The 17,543-nt window shown below is 32.0% G+C and overlaps 2 protein-coding genes across 8 annotated transcripts in view; both read right to left on the reverse strand.

Annotated features, from left to right (window-relative positions):
* The window catches only part of Sarm (sterile alpha and armadillo motif), a 79,248-nt gene extending 73,593 nt beyond the window's left edge, over positions 1-5,655 (reverse strand). For both annotated transcript variants that reach the window (XM_066296413.1, XM_066296409.1), the window contains exon 1: positions 5,584-5,655. In XM_066296413.1, coding sequence (XP_066152510.1) covers positions 5,584-5,640 — 57 coding nt within the window. In that variant the 5' untranslated portion in view covers positions 5,641-5,655. The remainder of the gene's footprint in view (positions 1-5,583) is intronic.
* A 2,403-nt stretch (positions 5,656-8,058) lies between these two features.
* Positions 8,059-17,543, reverse strand: part of nmo (serine/threonine-protein kinase nemo) — an 80,917-nt gene continuing 71,432 nt past the window's right edge. For all 6 annotated transcript variants that reach the window (XR_010733387.1, XM_066296431.1, XM_066296432.1 and 3 more), the window contains one exon: positions 8,059-12,493. Coding sequence is in view for 1 of the 6 variants with exons in the window: in XM_066296433.1 (XP_066152530.1) it covers positions 12,439-12,493 (55 nt within the window). In the remaining 5 variants the exon portion in view is untranslated. The remainder of the gene's footprint in view (positions 12,494-17,543) is intronic.

Genomic DNA, 17,543 nt, shown 5'->3' on the forward strand with positions numbered 1-17,543 from the left:
TTAATAATTTTTTATAATATGTATTCGATATATTCAGCCAGATAAACCGATCCATCGGCTAAAAATATTATATCGGTCGATGGGAAAACTAAAAATTAATAAAGGTGAAGCACCTCTGAATGCCGTCCGGTATACCTAATATATATATATAATAATATTCACTAAAAATACTTTTAAAACTTTCCAAGAAGCAATAATAAACAAACTCCTTCATTAAGCAACCACTCCATTTGCAATACTAATTGCTTTACTAATACGAACTGCTTTCCTGACTCATAGATTCAGAATTTAGCAACCAACGATATGAAAATAAGATCCTTGACCCGTTTTCCTGGATTATATTTTTATACTCCTAACTGCATTTCGTCATAAGAGCGTACCGCAAGCTTATTAAAACCGCAAGTAGTAATATGTCATTGTCTTAAAACTATTAATGGATAAATGCCGTAAATTACCTAAAAAAATCTATATATGCATCTGCAATATTTATTATATTCAAGGGTAGCTCGTCTTTGCCATCTTCATTCTTGCTTTCCTCACAGCTTCTAACTATGACTAAGGCCATGTTTAGAATTTTTTGCGTAAACACTAAAGATTCAATACTTGGATAAAACTTTTCTATGCTGAGATAGAATATTTCCTAGAGAAATTGTAAAGACACGGATTTCGTTCCTGCATGGTACTGTTGCTTCATTAATTTTTTACATACACAAATGGAATAAAGACCTCAGTTGCTGTAGTTTTTTTAAATAGATAATTTAACGAAAGTGGCGGCGAACTCGGACACTACGGTCAAGCACTACACATTGGAATAGGTTTTAAACGTCTCATCAAATTGTGAAGTAAATTACTTAAATTTCGACAAAAAAAATCATAAAAGGATGATATCATCTATAATAATATAGCACAAGCAGATTGAAAACGACATAAAGGTTGTAAAATTTTAGGGTGGAGGTCCTAAGGTGAAAAAAAAACAATAAAAGTCATACATTTTCGAAGTGTGTCCTAAAAGATGATCGCGATATTTCTTTCAAAAGCAGGACATGTAGCAACAATTTCCCTGCAAAATCAAAAAAACTCGTTCTGCTCATTGATATACAACTATTTGTTTCCCAGAAGTCATCGCAGAGCTTAGAAAAAACAATCCCTAACGATGAATCATCCTCCACCAAGATAATACAAGTTTGCACACGTTCGCAAGATAATAAGATTTTTAACGCAGCAAAATATCGAATCCTTTTTGTTGATTGTCTGCACATTCCCGACCTAAGTTCCAAGGATTTCTTTACCTTTCCGAAAATAAAGAAGCGACTACGTGGTTAAAAGGTACAGTTGCCAGAAAAAGTGGTAGGTAGTGGTTCGAAAACGTAATTTTGACGGTACCAACGAACAAGTGGAACAACTGTTTCCAGAAATTGTTGCAGCGCAGGCAGAAATGCATTGGTCTTCGTGAAAAAACTTCGAAACAAAATAAAACATTTGTAAGTTACCCACTATTTTGCTCCAGCTCTACATGCAAAACTTAAAAAGCAATATTTGTATTTTCACTTACGAAATTCCAAGCGAAACAGACGAAAACAAAAATGAACATACAAAAATTATATATAAAATTCCTTACGAATGCACAAGTAGAATTTTTATATTAGTCAAACTTATAGAATCTGAAATAATAAGAAATAAAGGACACAAACAATTGCATTAATGCGTCACCAGGAAGTGACGTTTTGGATCTGGAAAGTTCTAGAAACAAAAGAATAACACTTCCGCTGTCAGTTTTAATGGCGTCTCCGCGTTTCTTCCCGTACCGGTCGCGAAAATTAGCAAATTTAAACTGAAAATGTGCAAAAAATTGAGGAAAGTTTGTGCGGAAGTGAAGACTAAATAAATCGGAACGTAGTGAGTGTACGTACAAGATTGCATTCGGTTGGAAATGGGTAAAAATCGCTCTTAAAAATCGATTTCATTTGCTCAATCCGGGAATACCGTCTTCTTTGTGCTCGGGTTTCCGAAGTTACACGATCGCCGAGTAGTACAGGTGGAAGTGAGTGCTATTACGAAAACAAATAGTAACTGAAGTTTCTCAAGCGCTGAGGAATGGTAGTTTCTTTACGGTAAGTCGGTATTGGATCTTTATACCTAATTAAATATCGCTCCATTTTATTATGTGTGATGATGACCAGTCTATGTGGTTTTTGTCACTGTTTTTATGCCCTTTCTCAAACATATACACATTGTACATTGTATAATTCGTTTACCGTATCGTTTCCATGATTAAACCAATGAGCTGTACTCTCGCAACAAAAATGTGTAAACTTATTTGAATGTTTAGAGGCCATCGTATCGTTGTTGCTGTTCAGCCTATGCCTCATGTCTTAAAAAAAACAGATTGTAGTTTTCCATTGAGCGGTAGCATGACAAATAAAATATTCAAAACGTCGAAAATTAATAATCCAATTAGGTCGAAATGAACATTTTTCGGCGATACCTTTTTTTGTTTTACAGATACATGATTGTTTTGGTCCCTAATTTGTGTCAGTGTTTGATGCTGAAAATATGGGTTCAAAAAAAGTGTTTTTCTACGGCTACACGAGCTCAATGATAGTCCAGTGTTAACAAAGGTCCAAAATTTTTAATTCATATTTAGAAAATAAAATTCAGTTTTGTTATATTCGCGTATCTACTGTTTGCGCCTCTGATTTGAGCCGAAATTATTTGTCAGATAAAACCACCACGAACACAAGTGACTAAAATAACGGAAAGATTGTCACAACTACAAACAAAATGGAAAAACAACCCTTACAACTGGACTATACTTAATCCCCTGTGTATAGTAAGGCAGATGAAACAATCCCGATACATGTCTCTTTCCACGATCCTTTTAAAGCATTATTCGGTTAGAAAATATAGTCTCTCATTTTTTGGTTTTAGTGTTTTTTTTTTCTTTTTAATACATAATTAACTGCATCTTAGAAAAAATACATTTCTGAACCTATGTTTATATGAACTTTTTTCATAAAATGACTTGAGAAATAGCCCCCTTAAATATTGCCACGTCTTTTGAAACATCTTGTATATTAAATACGAAAATGAAGTACATATTTAATACCGTATAAAATTCTATTCTAGATTTGTTATCTAAACACCTCGAATTTCTTTTTCGATTAAGTTTTCTTTGCAATACAAAATGTATATTTTATTTCGTCGGGGTATATGTTTATAATGAAAAGACTGCCTCGAATTTGCAACTTTTCCTTAATATTACTAAATCTGGAAACATCGCATGTTACTTCCCATCGCGTATCGTTTGCAAAATCGATCGGTTCTACCTTTACAAAACGCAGGTTGTACTTTTTTGTATGTTTTTGTACCGATATATCACTCACATAGCCGTTGATTCATTCGAATGCTAGTACGGCTGTGAACAAGACGTTCATAATTTTCTATGCACTAATAGGAATTATATGGATGATCTTTTGTTCTAAAGACTCGTGCGGTATACCGTTTGACTAACTCAACGAGTGACTAACTTACTGAGTGAAAGTGGGTGGTGAGTCACTGTAATTTTGTGACTGAAAGTGGATGTTACTGACGTGAGTTTTGCTCATGCTTTTGTTGCTCGAAGGTGAGTTCCGATTGTTATTTTTTGATGTTTACAATTAAGTTTAGTCAGGTCAATGAGATTTACGTAATTAAAGTTTTACAGAATTTTATTGGAAGTTTTCGAAGAAACTTAGGACCATATTTAGCCGTCGCCGAAAAATCATATGTTAATTTGAACTTTTTCTGAAAAAATATCAGAAATAAATACTTATTTATTGTATCTCAAATCTATTTACTGCTTTACTTCAACTTGAAATTCATTCGAGACTCTAGTTGCCTCGAAGACATTTTTCAAGAATAAATATTGTTTTTTTTTGCATTTCAGGTCTCAAATGGGTGTCTATCTGCCTCGTGTCAAAATAAATTCCAAACTAACAGTTTTAAACATTTTTCAAAAATTAATTAGAATTTTTTTTCAGGTTAGTTCGGGGTAGTTCAAAACTCAAATTTTTCTGAAGATTTTTTTTAGGAAATATTATTGAACTCTTTAGAAATTGAATTGAATATTTCCTATGTCGGACCTCAACTGACTACGCTTCTGCTTCAAGTCGAAGTTAATTAAAAATTCTAATTATTTCGAAGACATTTCTTCAGGAATTACTAATGATTTTTTTATGTTTCAGGTCTCCACTCTGTACGCCTCGGCTTCAAGCCGAAATTAATTTGAAACTTTAACTATTTTGAAGATGTTTCTCAAGGAATTACTAATGATTTTTTTATGTTTCAGGTTTCATCTGTGTGAGCTTCTGCTTCAAACAGAAATTAATTCAAAACTTTAACTATTTTGAAGACGTTTCTTCAGGAATTATTAATGTTTTTCTTTATGTTTCAGGTCTCCATTCTGTGCGCCTCAGCTTCAAGCCGAAATTAATTCGAAACTTTAGCAATTTTGAAGACGTGTTTCTAGCAATTACTAATGAATTTTTTATGTTCCAGGTCTCAACTGTATGAGTTTTTGTTTCAAGCCGAAATTAATTCGAATCTTTAGCAAATTTGAAGACGTGTCTCTAGCAATAACTAATGAATCTTTTTATGTTTCAGGTCTCCATTTTGTACGCCTCGGCTTTAAACCGAAATTAATTTGAAACTTTAGCTATTTTGAAGACGTTTCTCTATGAATTAATAATGGTTTTCTTTATGTTTCAGGTTTCCTCTTTGTATGCCTCGGCTTCAAGCCGAAGTTGATTCAAAACTCTAATTCTATTGAAATTTTTTTTTCAGAAATGAATATTGAATTTTTAATATTTCAATTGTCAAGTGTGCATCCTTCTGTCATAAGTCGAAATTAATTCGAAACTCTTACAGTTTTGAAGACATTTTTTCAGGAATTACATATAGTAGATATTGTGGTTTTTTTAGATATTATGTATATTTAAATGTATATACATTTATAATATCATAATAACTAACACCACACGAGTCTTACCGAATCTCGTTCTGTTGATACCTTTAGTATCTAAAATGATGCGATCCCGCCCCTGCTCCTCGTCTGCAGGGTAGGGAGAAGGCATTTTTTTATGAATATAATTATAATAATTAAGCATGGGAAGTATTTTCCTGGTTCTGAGCTTTGCCTACGCATGTAACCTTTTGTTGAAGTCCCAAATTTGAGAGTTGATAGCATTCTGAGGAAATATTTCGGGTGACTAGTTTCATGACAAATTTTGATTAAACAATTTGATAGATGAAAAAAATCTTTTAAATGCAGAAGATGTATTTTAGAAGTAAGGTAGCAATGGCTCTTAAGGTGCGAACTTAAGAATTTGAAAAATATTTAAGAGTGAGTTTCTAGAAAATTAAATGTAAATAAACCGAGCATATGGAGCGCAAACCTCCAGCTAAGTCCTATCAAAACTAAAGCATTTCTACACATTGAAACACAGAAACAAAATAAAACAAACAAGTCTTTGAGTTATGGCATCTTAAAGACATACATATATCTATTTATTCACCACGTCAACACCGACTTTAACAAATTCCTACCGTAATTGCGAGCTTTTTATTCTTAGGAGCAGCAAAACATTGTTGGACGTTACCCATCACAATAATTAAGTCCACCCACACATCACACACTACACACCAATCACCTTTTCAAAATAAGTTTTCTCGCGAGGTTCGGCGAAACCAAACGACACACTATCCGAAACGTTTTAATGGTACCGCATAAATCGCCATGTAGATTTTCATGGGTTCCCGAGATGAATAATTTTCGGCAACTTATTGCGAAACGCAATTTCAAATTAGAATTATCAAAAACGCGGGTTTATTTTTTGCGGTGACCAATACACAAGTCGCAGGTCGCGCGCATACATTTTTCTCTGTAGGTTTCGCGTGTGTACTCGTAGATATATCACTTAAGATCAAGCAGAAATCGTTCATGAATCGACTGAAATCGCTGATAAATCGACTGCAAAAAGCAGTCTGGTCTCTTTTGGGTCTTCGAGCAGGCGACCTATTGACCACGAAATCTATTCCTCGAGGTGCCGAAGGTTTGCGACTGACGATACAGTGTGGTTACGTAATTAGGGACGGATACGTAGACATACACCCATACAAAGTCTGCGTGTCTACGTCTCAGTCGTCTGGTTTTCAGTTTAAAGTATCTTTTAGTAATTTTGGATATTAACACATTTTCATTACGTACGTAAAAATGAAACATTGAGAAATTTCCGATGTCACATTTTTTAAATAATAAGTCTTTTCTGACGATTTTTTAACAACGAAAGTTTTACCAGACACAACTTAAAAACGGCCGTAGTAGATTAATGGTTACACACCTCACAATTCAAGTATGTTTTCAAATGTGTTCAGAGAAAATGAATCTAAGAGACAGGTGATAAATGACGCGATAAATCATAATGATATGTGGTAAATGGTACGATTCACGATACAAATTATTATTGAAAAACAGGGTAGTCTATCATCGATTTGGAAGGCATAATTGCCAGGAGAAAGTTTTGTTGAAAAATACTTTAAACAGAACCAAAATTTGTTTATGATAGTGATATTTTCAGCGGTTTGTTAACTGATACTTATTAATTTTGTGGGAGTCAATGGTTTCAACTAGATTTCTTTCTGAATAATATTTGATATCTTGAGTCATATCACTTATCGACTCCCTTTTAGAATTATATCCTTTGAGCCTACCTGAAAACATGCTAGAAAAACTTACTACTACGTTCCGAGACATTTTCGATGCTCCATCTGCATATTTCCAATTGTATTGTAGGTACACAGGGTGTTTTTCAGAAAAAAATAAAAATTATGCATTTCTTAACCATGGAAATTCGAAACGTTATTTATACGACATTTTGTTAAAAATGAGGTGTATAATCACTTGCTAAAGTATCTTCCTTTCGTTATGATGAAAGGTACAGGATGTTCTATGGAACACTCTGTACCTTTCTGTATTAATATTATGATAGCAGTAAAACGCTGGGTTCTTACTTTTTCTGTTCTCTATTTATTTTTGTTGTCGTTATGGGTTCAATTACATATCTACCCATATTTTGTTTATCTTCAACAAGTCGAGCGAGTCACCATTCCTACCTACTATGCAATTAGATAATATTTAGCTCATCATCATTTACCCATTTACAAATATAATAATCAAAGTTGTAATGGTTCGGTTTTTTTTTTAAGTTTTTTCACACGACAGCTACACATTATTAAAAGTCGCACTGTGCTTTTATCGTACAGGACCTGTGTCTTTGTGTTTTTTGGATGATTACTAAAACAAAACAGTTATTTTCTTAAGAAGTGCGAAAATTTTGATACTTTTCCTGACTTGACACTGGGTACGCCGTTAAGCAAGAGAAAGATTTGTATGAAACAGACAATGACGAGTATATTTTTACTATTTATTTGGTTGTGGAAAGTTTTATTTTGCCGCATTCATAGCAGAATAATGATAAGGTCATATTTAACTACAAAGATGCTATTGACATCAATTTAAGCGGACAAGATTGCTAGACTTGCCCGAAAGCAACTGTGATATATTTTCCTAAAGTAGAGATCTGAGGTCACAATAGGCTCATAGAAAGAAATTATTGGCTACTCTTGGGAAAATGTGTTTCCCGTACTGGGGTAAAGAACTTTTTCCACGTTTTTAAAAATATAATTCCAACATTCCATTCGTTTTTTAAAAATTCAAAAATTTCCAAAATCGCCTGAAAAGGCAATTTTCTAACATGCTTTGAATCTTTCAGATTAATTTCTTACATTTCGGAAGAATTGGTGTTATGAAAAATTATGAAGACTCAAAAATTTCTCACAGGTACCCAACTCTATATATTAATGGATAAATAGTCCCCATTTCCCACTGAAGAGGTACTATATCCCGTTTTTATTATTTGTATATGAAATTTTGATGGAAAATATAAAATGTTTATGACTTAAACTTGCAAACAAAATAAATATACTAAATGGCACTAGTATTCTCTGAATAATACAACATAATCTTTCGTATTCTCATTTATTTTCATATTATGTATGATCTTATAAGTAATTCGTAACTGACCATTAATTGAAAAAAAGTATGAAATATACGTCGAATATTTACATGTCTGTCACTGAGATCGCTGGAAAATTCAATGGAATATAATTACAATAATCTTAAAAATTGGAAACCAAAAAATAAATTGCATGCAATATCCATAGTGTCTTTGAAAACCATGGGAACGGTAATATATTCCCGACACAGTTAAGAAATAAATTACTGCATTTCATACAGTAATGTTAAATTCAATGTTAAATTTTACCTTTTGTTTGAATATCACAATTTTCCTAAGATATCATTTTTTTTATTCTGCAGATTGGTTTATGGATTGCTCGTTAATTTAGATTTTTGCTCCTTCAAAGGATCAGTAGCTCCCTGGTGGAGTAAAGCAGTTTGGACTTTTGGCTTCACACATAAGGTTTAACTTCCCTGTACGGAATTTAGCAATGGTTATTTCAAACCGTCTCTCGAATATAAAACAGTGCCCATGCTTTTGAAAAACACTGTATAAAAAACTGGAAGGGTTATGGAATTTTAGTATCCATGAACATAATACAATGAAATATACGAACATATGTAGCGCTCTGTATGTACCTACTTTGCAGCATGGAAAAGTATTAATTTTGTTTAATCGATACATGGCTGAACATAATAAACAATAAATCATTAAAGGGCCATAAATTGGAAATTAACAACCATCGAATTTAAGAAAAATCTAATTGTTGCAAGTAGGCAAGTACGAAGAAATTACTGGAGGAGATACAAAATACAGTTACGTTTATGACAATAATAAAATCGAGTAAATAGGCACCCAATTATTTACACGAACTTAATGGTAGAAATTGGTACTAAACACAGTGAATGCCAAATCAACATTACAATTTTGGCAGATTCTTAGCAGTCGTTGGAGTGAAATATACAAACTAAAACTAAACGTAGGACCTGCATAAACATGCATTTTTATATATTATGAGACGTTTTATTCACTGTACAGTGTGTCTCACATTAAAAGATTTTGCGGAATACCTCGGTTATTATTGAAGTTAAAGCCATACGGTATTTGGAACCCTATGCAAGATTTTTATAAAACGAAATTTGACATAGACAGAAAAGTTGGTGTCATCTTGGTTTCCAAGATAGAGATGCTCTAAAACAATTTTACATTTTGGGGCCCCTTTATGTGTTGTTTATTCAAAAAACCATGGAGGAAGTAAAAAGTAGATTTTAATAAAGGTTTTGCCGTAGTTCATTTTTCTTGCACCTTGTGGGATTTTATTATACAGTGTTGGGCGAAAGTCCGGAATAAAATTAATATTTTTTCAACGAGTGATTAAAAAAAAAACATTGAAACGCGTAAATTAATTTAAAATTTACGTATTTTTTGACAATAAAATAAAATATTTTCATTCAATCTCTTAGCTACAGCCCTACCCATTTTTTTTTATGGAAACAATGTCATGTGTCAGTTCGTTAGAAAGCTCATAAAATATGTAATCTTGTCATACCCTTTTTTGTTTTAGTTATATTTTATTATTAAGTTTTTTTTTAATTTCTCAGTAATCATTAGAAAATGAACAAAAATTTTCTAAAAACAAAAACATGACGAATATCTTTTTAGTCCTATTTAACGTAACAGATACTGAAAACATCCTCCACCCTCTACTTGGTTGCCACGTTTCCAGGCAATGGTAAACCTCAATAAAAATTAATATTGATATTCTGTGTTTAATTCTGAAATAGTTTTTATTTTACATCGATAAAATGAGTATACTTGCAAAATGGTATTAAACATACCAAGATATACTTCAAAAGACAAAAAATAATCGCTATATTTTTTGTGCTAAGTTTATTGCTTCAACACAGAATAGATTTTTTTATTTCATTTTAAAATTGTAGCTAAAAATGTTTTTTTCAACTTGTGAAAAACATCTCGATATGCTAAATACCACTTTGTTTATTTATTTTATCGGTGCACAATAAAAAGTCATTCAGCCTTATAAGAGCATATCGATATCAATTTTTATTGGAGCTTACCGTCGCCTGGGAGAATGCTAAGTAGAGGAGGGATGGAGAGCATTTTCAGCATCTGCTACATTAAACAACCTGTAAATGCGACTAAAAAGATATTAATAATTCTTTGTTTTTAAAAGGTTTTTTTATTTCCTTATAACCATATAGCTGCTAGATTTTCAACGAACCCACACACGACATGTTTCCCTTAAAAAAAAAATGGGTAGGGTTGCAGCTAAGGGATTGAAGGAAAATTTTTCATTTTATTGCCGAAAATTACGCACAACTTAAAACCGATTCATGTGTTTCAGCGTTATTTTTTAAGTCACTAGTTGAAGAGATATTAATTTTAATCCGGAATTTCGCCCGGCCCTGTATATTTTGAATCATTGTCTTTTCTGTCACTGTCAACTGTGGTTTCATACAAATCGAGTAGTGAAAAGCTCTTCAATGAAATGTCGCCCACCCTAACAAACAATAGCAGAGAAAACCTGTAAAGCCATCTAATTTGAACCCCTCAGGTACACTTTCCCGTAAAAATGTAGTTGCAAGTCCTAAATTTGTAACTCCCTAAAGGATAAGTGAGTCCTTAACTAAGATTCGCAGACTAAAACGAAATTTGCTATTAAAAATAATAATGAAATCATTATTTACAATAATTGAAACTAGAAAATTGTTGGGTTAAAAAATTAGCTAACTAAAACGGTCGTTACAAATAGTTGTTCACAGTCTCTATTTACCTCAATTGCACACTTAAAAACCACACTTAACAACACTATTCCTACAGATTTGTGAAGTTGGCAATTTGATTTTATATATTCCTAGTGGTTTCTACTGGGGTCTGTAACAGAGCTGCACATTATACATAGTTAAGAGCTATTCACAGTCTTTATCCTTATATTACGAGTCTTATACAATTACATTACAGATGGCGAAAATTCTGGTGAAGAGTTCAGAAACAGAAAAGTAGTTGGGAATTTTGTAATTTTGAGAAATTTATTGTTAAGACTAGGAATAGTTGACATAGATGGATTGCTATATTAAAAGTGAATGAACACTCTAAATAAAATGAATCCGCCTCCAACATATTTAGAACAAAGGATGACCCGGATTATTAAATATATCAAATTAAATTTATTTTAATGTGAATGTATACTGGTAAATGCATTGGATGATGAGATGAAATCAACTAAGAATAGGCCAGAGCGTTATCTGTCTGGATACGGCTTTCCGTCGTTCCATCTAATTTTTGCATATTTCTACAGGATGATGCCTGACAAAGATAGTCCTGATTAGGTCGTTAAGTATTCAGGTATCAAAAGATCAAGTGGAAACATACGTATTATGCAAGTGAGAGACGGATCGCACAAGTTTTAATAGGCCTCCAACAAGCCCAAAGAAGTGGACGAAGTCGGCACTTTGTTGGTCTTTGTGGAAGGCATATTAAAATTTGTGCGACCCTCGTACTTGCACTATGTTTCCATTTGAGTTTTTGATATCTGTATATGTTTTTGAAGGAAGTATATTTTCTCAAGATAACTGCTTCTTAGTGTCTTTACCAGACTTTTGCCATTCTTACAGAACTACTTTCGTTTACTATCTATAATCTACTGAAGGCAGTGATATCTGTACACTCTTATCTACATTTCGTTACATTGCTAAAACATCACCGATTTAAATTTCGAACGTTACACATTTACTAAACATAGATTTAGGCGCGTTTTCTATAGGGTGAATTTTTTGATTTTTTTTTCTGTTTTAGTCTGATGATTTCGCACATTTAGCGATTTTGAAAAGCAAAGGCACAATTGTCGAAACATACCATCTCTGCGAAACTTTGCACGAAAAAATCAAAATAATCATAATATCCAGAATAATTTGCTTTATTGCTGACTAACCTTGGCCATCAGTGAGGAAGAAAATTGAGTCCGTTGCTTTCCATATTTTTACACATAGTCCTTACTTCTAAGGCGGCGAACAGGCAAGTGACCTACACCAATATAAATACGCACATAGACTAACTAGACTAGGTGAGTTTATCACCTTAAACGCAGTCAGATGCAAGTCAGTTCTTCATCGAACAAACTAACTCACCATGCTAGCAGGGCTACGGAATTAAAAAAAACTGAGCGAATAAAGTATACACATAACACAGATTAGTAAAGTTGCAGCGCGATTGTCCTTTCCCTCTTGCATTGCATAGATTCCCTGATAAATATTTGGTGTTTTTTTATACTTAAATGTAACCTACACTAAATTGGAACTTTTAAGAAAATGATAGTTTTGTTGGAAGTCGTCCGGCGTTATCTGCCCACAGACTTGCCCCAAGGTCAGTCCCACTGGTGTGGCGATGGCGGCAGTTCTGATGGATGGGCAACTGACGAACTGTAACAAATTTTTGAAGATATTAGGGTGGTGACTGACAATATGTTGAAGAATATTCGATTTTTAGGAAATACACGATATGATTAACAGCACTTAATGGCAATAGCAGGCAGTGAAAATAAAGATGTATAAATACTGAAAGTAGTATTTTGACAAATAAGTTTTATAAAGTTTTCACTATATCCAAATATATTTTTCAACGGATACTGAATACTCTTTTTTTCTTTTTGCCTCCTACATAAAGGTAAATTTGCTGACACAGCTGACACCCGAATATTGCCTTAACTCGATAATCTGTTTTCCCTAAAACTCAGAACCACCTCTTTATCCTCACCAAAACATTTTAACGGAATATTTGTCTAGAAATACTCCTCATGCGATATCTTCGATAGAAAACATTGTAATACTTAAATCCTACATATATGAACCTCTCAACTTTCAGCCAATTGTAACTAAGCCTAATACATATAACGAAATACGATACATTTAAGTATATATACACGATGTTTCAGAATTGCACGGCACTACTTTAGTTATGCATTATCTCGTACAAAATAAGGAAGAAAATTCATATAGGCAATGTGGCCGATCTCACTCAGTAGCGATGTTACAGGGTGTTAAAACTTAAGAAAAAATTGCATTTTCACTTTAGTGTGCTTCATTTCCCGCAAATAAAGCTTTCAAATTTTATATGAGTATTAGGTAATACGTGCTGCTTAATTTAAGAATAGTTTGCGTCTAGCTACTATATAGGGTAATGTATTTTCTGAGATCCTGATACATAAAATCCTTCTAAAAAAATTTGCTCCTACGCCATTGGTATGTGTTAATATTTTTCTTAAGATTTACAGTCTATTACCTAAATTTTATATCTTTATTTTTGTTCGAATCCCGTTTAATTTCTTAAAACTACGAATACCACGATGTTTTTAAATTTTATTGTGTCCATATCGAAAATACTGTTTGTGTAAGTTTTGATCTTATAATAGCTTAATAGTCACCAGGATGCTTTACGAAATGCCAAAAAATCATGAATTCGTCATGCTGCATTCGACAAAATGAAAGCAACTTTGAACAGTTTCTCGAAATTCTGTATTATTTAATAAATATCTTTATGTCCCAGTATCTCGATAATAAATTGACTTAATACATTTGCTTTTATGAACTTTTTTCCATTATTTTGTTCTAGAGGATACATTTAATATTTTACAAATATAAAATTTTTTACCTTCGCACAGAATCCTATATGACATTTTTCCTATGTTAATTTTCATATGGATTTTGAATATCACTGATTTACTCTTCAATCACCTTATACTATAATTTGCTAGAATTCACGCAATGAAACCTTGAATTGGTGGGTGTTAAAAGAAGAGAAATGCTTAAATCTAATATAACTTATTACTTAAAAAAAAGATAGGACTTTGTCTTGGAAGTGATATTTCTAAGAAAATATATAAATTACGATTCATGGTGTGTTGGTAGGTAATTATTAGTACATTTTTCTTCTAAAACAACAAACCATTTGATATTCACTTACATTCAAACATCAAAATATATAAGAGACTAAAGAACTCCTCATGAACTAGAAGGGATCTTAAGGCCTATGATTTATTAAGTAATTTCTACATTCAGTTGTTCATTGTTTTAAAAGAGTTAAAATTAAAATTATCACAAATTGAAAATTTATACGTAGGCATGTTATAATTTTATACCAGTAACCACTTTGCTATTATATATATACCGTGTGGTTTTAGGTTCTCCCCCCCGATAACTTATTTTGAAATTATTATTAAAAAAAAAACAAAATCAGCATTAAATATATGACGTAAGATGTGCTTACAAACAGTGTTTGACTATTTTTTTATACATTTATATATTATCTTATTATTCTTTTTTTCTTAACCAGATTGTGACCACAAAATTAAAAACAAAGCAATTTCCTATCAACATACAAGTTTATTCATTGTTTACGCACTATTTAGCTGATTGTGTAATGCATTTTTTACCAAATTTACACTTTCTTTTCTCAAAAACTAATTGATAAATTTGAGGTCGCTTCACTAAGATTTTAAAAATCGGCTATTTTGTGTAAACGGTGACGTAAGCAATTAAAAAAATAAACAAGCATCTTATGTCATACCATATTTAATGATGTAGCGGAAGAAAATTTAGAGCCGCATGGTATATCTAGGTATATTTCAAATTCCTATTTACCTACTTAGTTTATTTTCATTTCCAGAGATTCAAATATTTAGTGAGATTTCTGTTTCCAATTATGTGTTTACGGAAACGTTTCTCATTGTATCATACTGCATTTTTATACATTAAAAAGTCCCGGCAACTATGTAAAACAAGATCATTAAAAGTAACATCAAGTATTTGTTTTTAATTCGCACTGAAATCATTTGATTTGTCTCATTTTCAACTCATTAATAGTTATAAATTTCTCTATAACAAATGATCTTAAAATTTACAGCAGCGAAATATATAATATAAACAATGCTTTATCCGAAAATTTTTTGTTCTTTTAATAGTTATTTACTTAATAAGGCAAAAAAGTCATTCTCAACTCACGAGTTAATTTTACACACCCGCCAGTGTGTTAAGAAAATTTCTCTCTAATTATGGAAGTATTTTTCATTCGACCATGGTATACGATATTACACAAAAAAATAGGTTGGAACCCAGATTATCGCAACGAAACTCCGATACCACTTTATCGTTGGCCACGATTACTTTCATAATGGTTGAATACGTGATTTTTATTGGAGATATTTCTTTAAATATTATCAAAATTTATATTTTTTTGATATTTTGAAGGCCCGGAACACACAACTAACATATTAATAGGGACATATTAACCCTAATTGAGATATGCCATGGCATAGTATTGTAAAATAATATTTATAGCCAGAATAATTTATCGCATTGTCATTTGGTCTTCCTAATACACGCGTATATCAACATTTTATTTTCCAACTATTATCTCCGTTGTATAAGAGTACTTTCGCAGGCGATCGTGAGGAATAATAATTACCTAACAATATACAAATAGTCCGGTTTAAGGATAATCGCTCATATTTGACATGTATAAAATAAATTACCCAAAATCGCACATGTAAACTAACCATTTAAATATTACACGATTTATGTCATAATTTTTTTCATTAACGGTATTAGAGAGGTGTAACATAAGGGTAAACTAAGGAGTGGGATGACTTCTCTTTGTCTGAGTGCGACATAGTTATGACGCTATAACTTAACAAGTGTGTATAAATATACACGTCATCATAATCAAAATAAACCGTAGAAAGTAAATAATCTGAGGTGCTTCTGTGTTTTTGTCGAAAACGTACTCTTTAAACAAATATTCCTGTGCTTTCAAACACGCTCTGTAGTTACACTCAAAATTATACACAGTGTGAGATCGTTGAGGAAAAATATGATTCTTCAAGTAAGCACTATGGTCGCAAACAAATTCTTATTATATTACACAGGGTGGTTGGTACAGCGATAGGAAGTTTTCAATAGTAAATAGAAGTCATTATAGAACCATACTTAACGTTACACAAAATCTCACGGTTCTTCAAATATCGACTAAGACGGAGAAATGCATTAGAAATAGAGGATCTTATTTTTAAAATGATTAATATTTATTTAAATTTAATATCGTCTATTTTCTTGTTGTGGGGAATATTTCCTTTTCTTTGCATTTTTGTGGACACTAATTTTGTCATAATATCATATAACATTTGCATATGCAATGATTCGAAGCTTTGATGTTGTAAAAAAATGTTTAGAGATTTGCAGTGCCTCAAGAAAGAATTAGTACCACAGTTTAAATCGGATTTTGATAATTTTATGATGGAGTCTCATATAAGATCCTCTTAGTAGAGGTACAAATGCTCATTTATTCAAAAATATATAGAGGGTGTTAACAGTAGCCACTTTCGTTTTCATGTTTTCAAATTTAATTTTCTTGATTTTTTCAGATAGAATGATGTGTTTTTTATATCGTAGGGCAAAAGAAAATTCAATTATCTTCATTTCGGTATAAAATAATGTCTATTTATTTTAAATATTAATTAAGCTATTAATTAATTTAGGAACACGTGCATTTATGGCTAAGTGCCTGAGTATTAAGTATATAATAGCATAGTTTTGATGTTTTTTTTATTTTAAGTTTTGACAACTCATTTAAAGTTTTCAGTTTGTTCTAAATTTGTTTATGTTAAAACTGGCCATAAAAATGAAGTATTCTCAACAAAAACCTATTAATATCATTTATGTAATTGGTTTATGTGATGGAAATTATTTATTAGCATTTCGGCACAATGATTCCTAATCGATGACGTCCCAATGTAAATAGCTTACAAAGTTTAAGAAAAGTTTTAGGAGCAGATAATCAATTGTACATCACTTTATCAGTAGTAAAAACCCAAACATTAATTAGCGTAAGAGAAATTAATCGAAAGGTCAATGAGCTATCAATACTTAAAAGGAAAAACATCGAAATCACGTCGACGCCTCCTAAACACTCGGGCACGTGGCCATGAATGCAGGTTTCCCTGAAATAATTAATTGCATTAATATTTATGATAAATATGGTATTACTTTATATCGAAAGGAAAAAAAAATTCTGTCATTTTACGTCGCAAAAAACACGTCATCCTATTTGAAAAATTCAAGTAAATTGAAGTTAAAGGTTTGAAAATTAAATTTGTAATTGTGCAGACCGTGTGCGTATTTTTCGCTAAATGAGTATTCGTATCTGCAAAGTTAATCTTACATGAAACTATCTTGAAATTATCAAAATTTAATTTACTAAAGGCACTGCAAGTGTCTAAAATTTCCCTTAAAACGCCATAGCCTCGAGTCACTGCATCTCAGGGTAAAAAAATCTAGGAACTAACAGAGAATTAAGAGAAGATTTGATCGTGTGAAAAATTGGGGGTGATCCTATTTTAAGGAGTGGTATTTTGCTTTTTTGGATTACCCTGTAGGGTTGTTATTAATTTTTAAAATCATCTTTATTGGCCTTTTATAC

This window comes from Euwallacea fornicatus, chromosome 25 (genome assembly GCF_040115645.1).
Source record: "Euwallacea fornicatus isolate EFF26 chromosome 25, ASM4011564v1, whole genome shotgun sequence".
Classification (NCBI taxonomy): domain Eukaryota; kingdom Metazoa; phylum Arthropoda; class Insecta; order Coleoptera; family Curculionidae; genus Euwallacea; species Euwallacea fornicatus.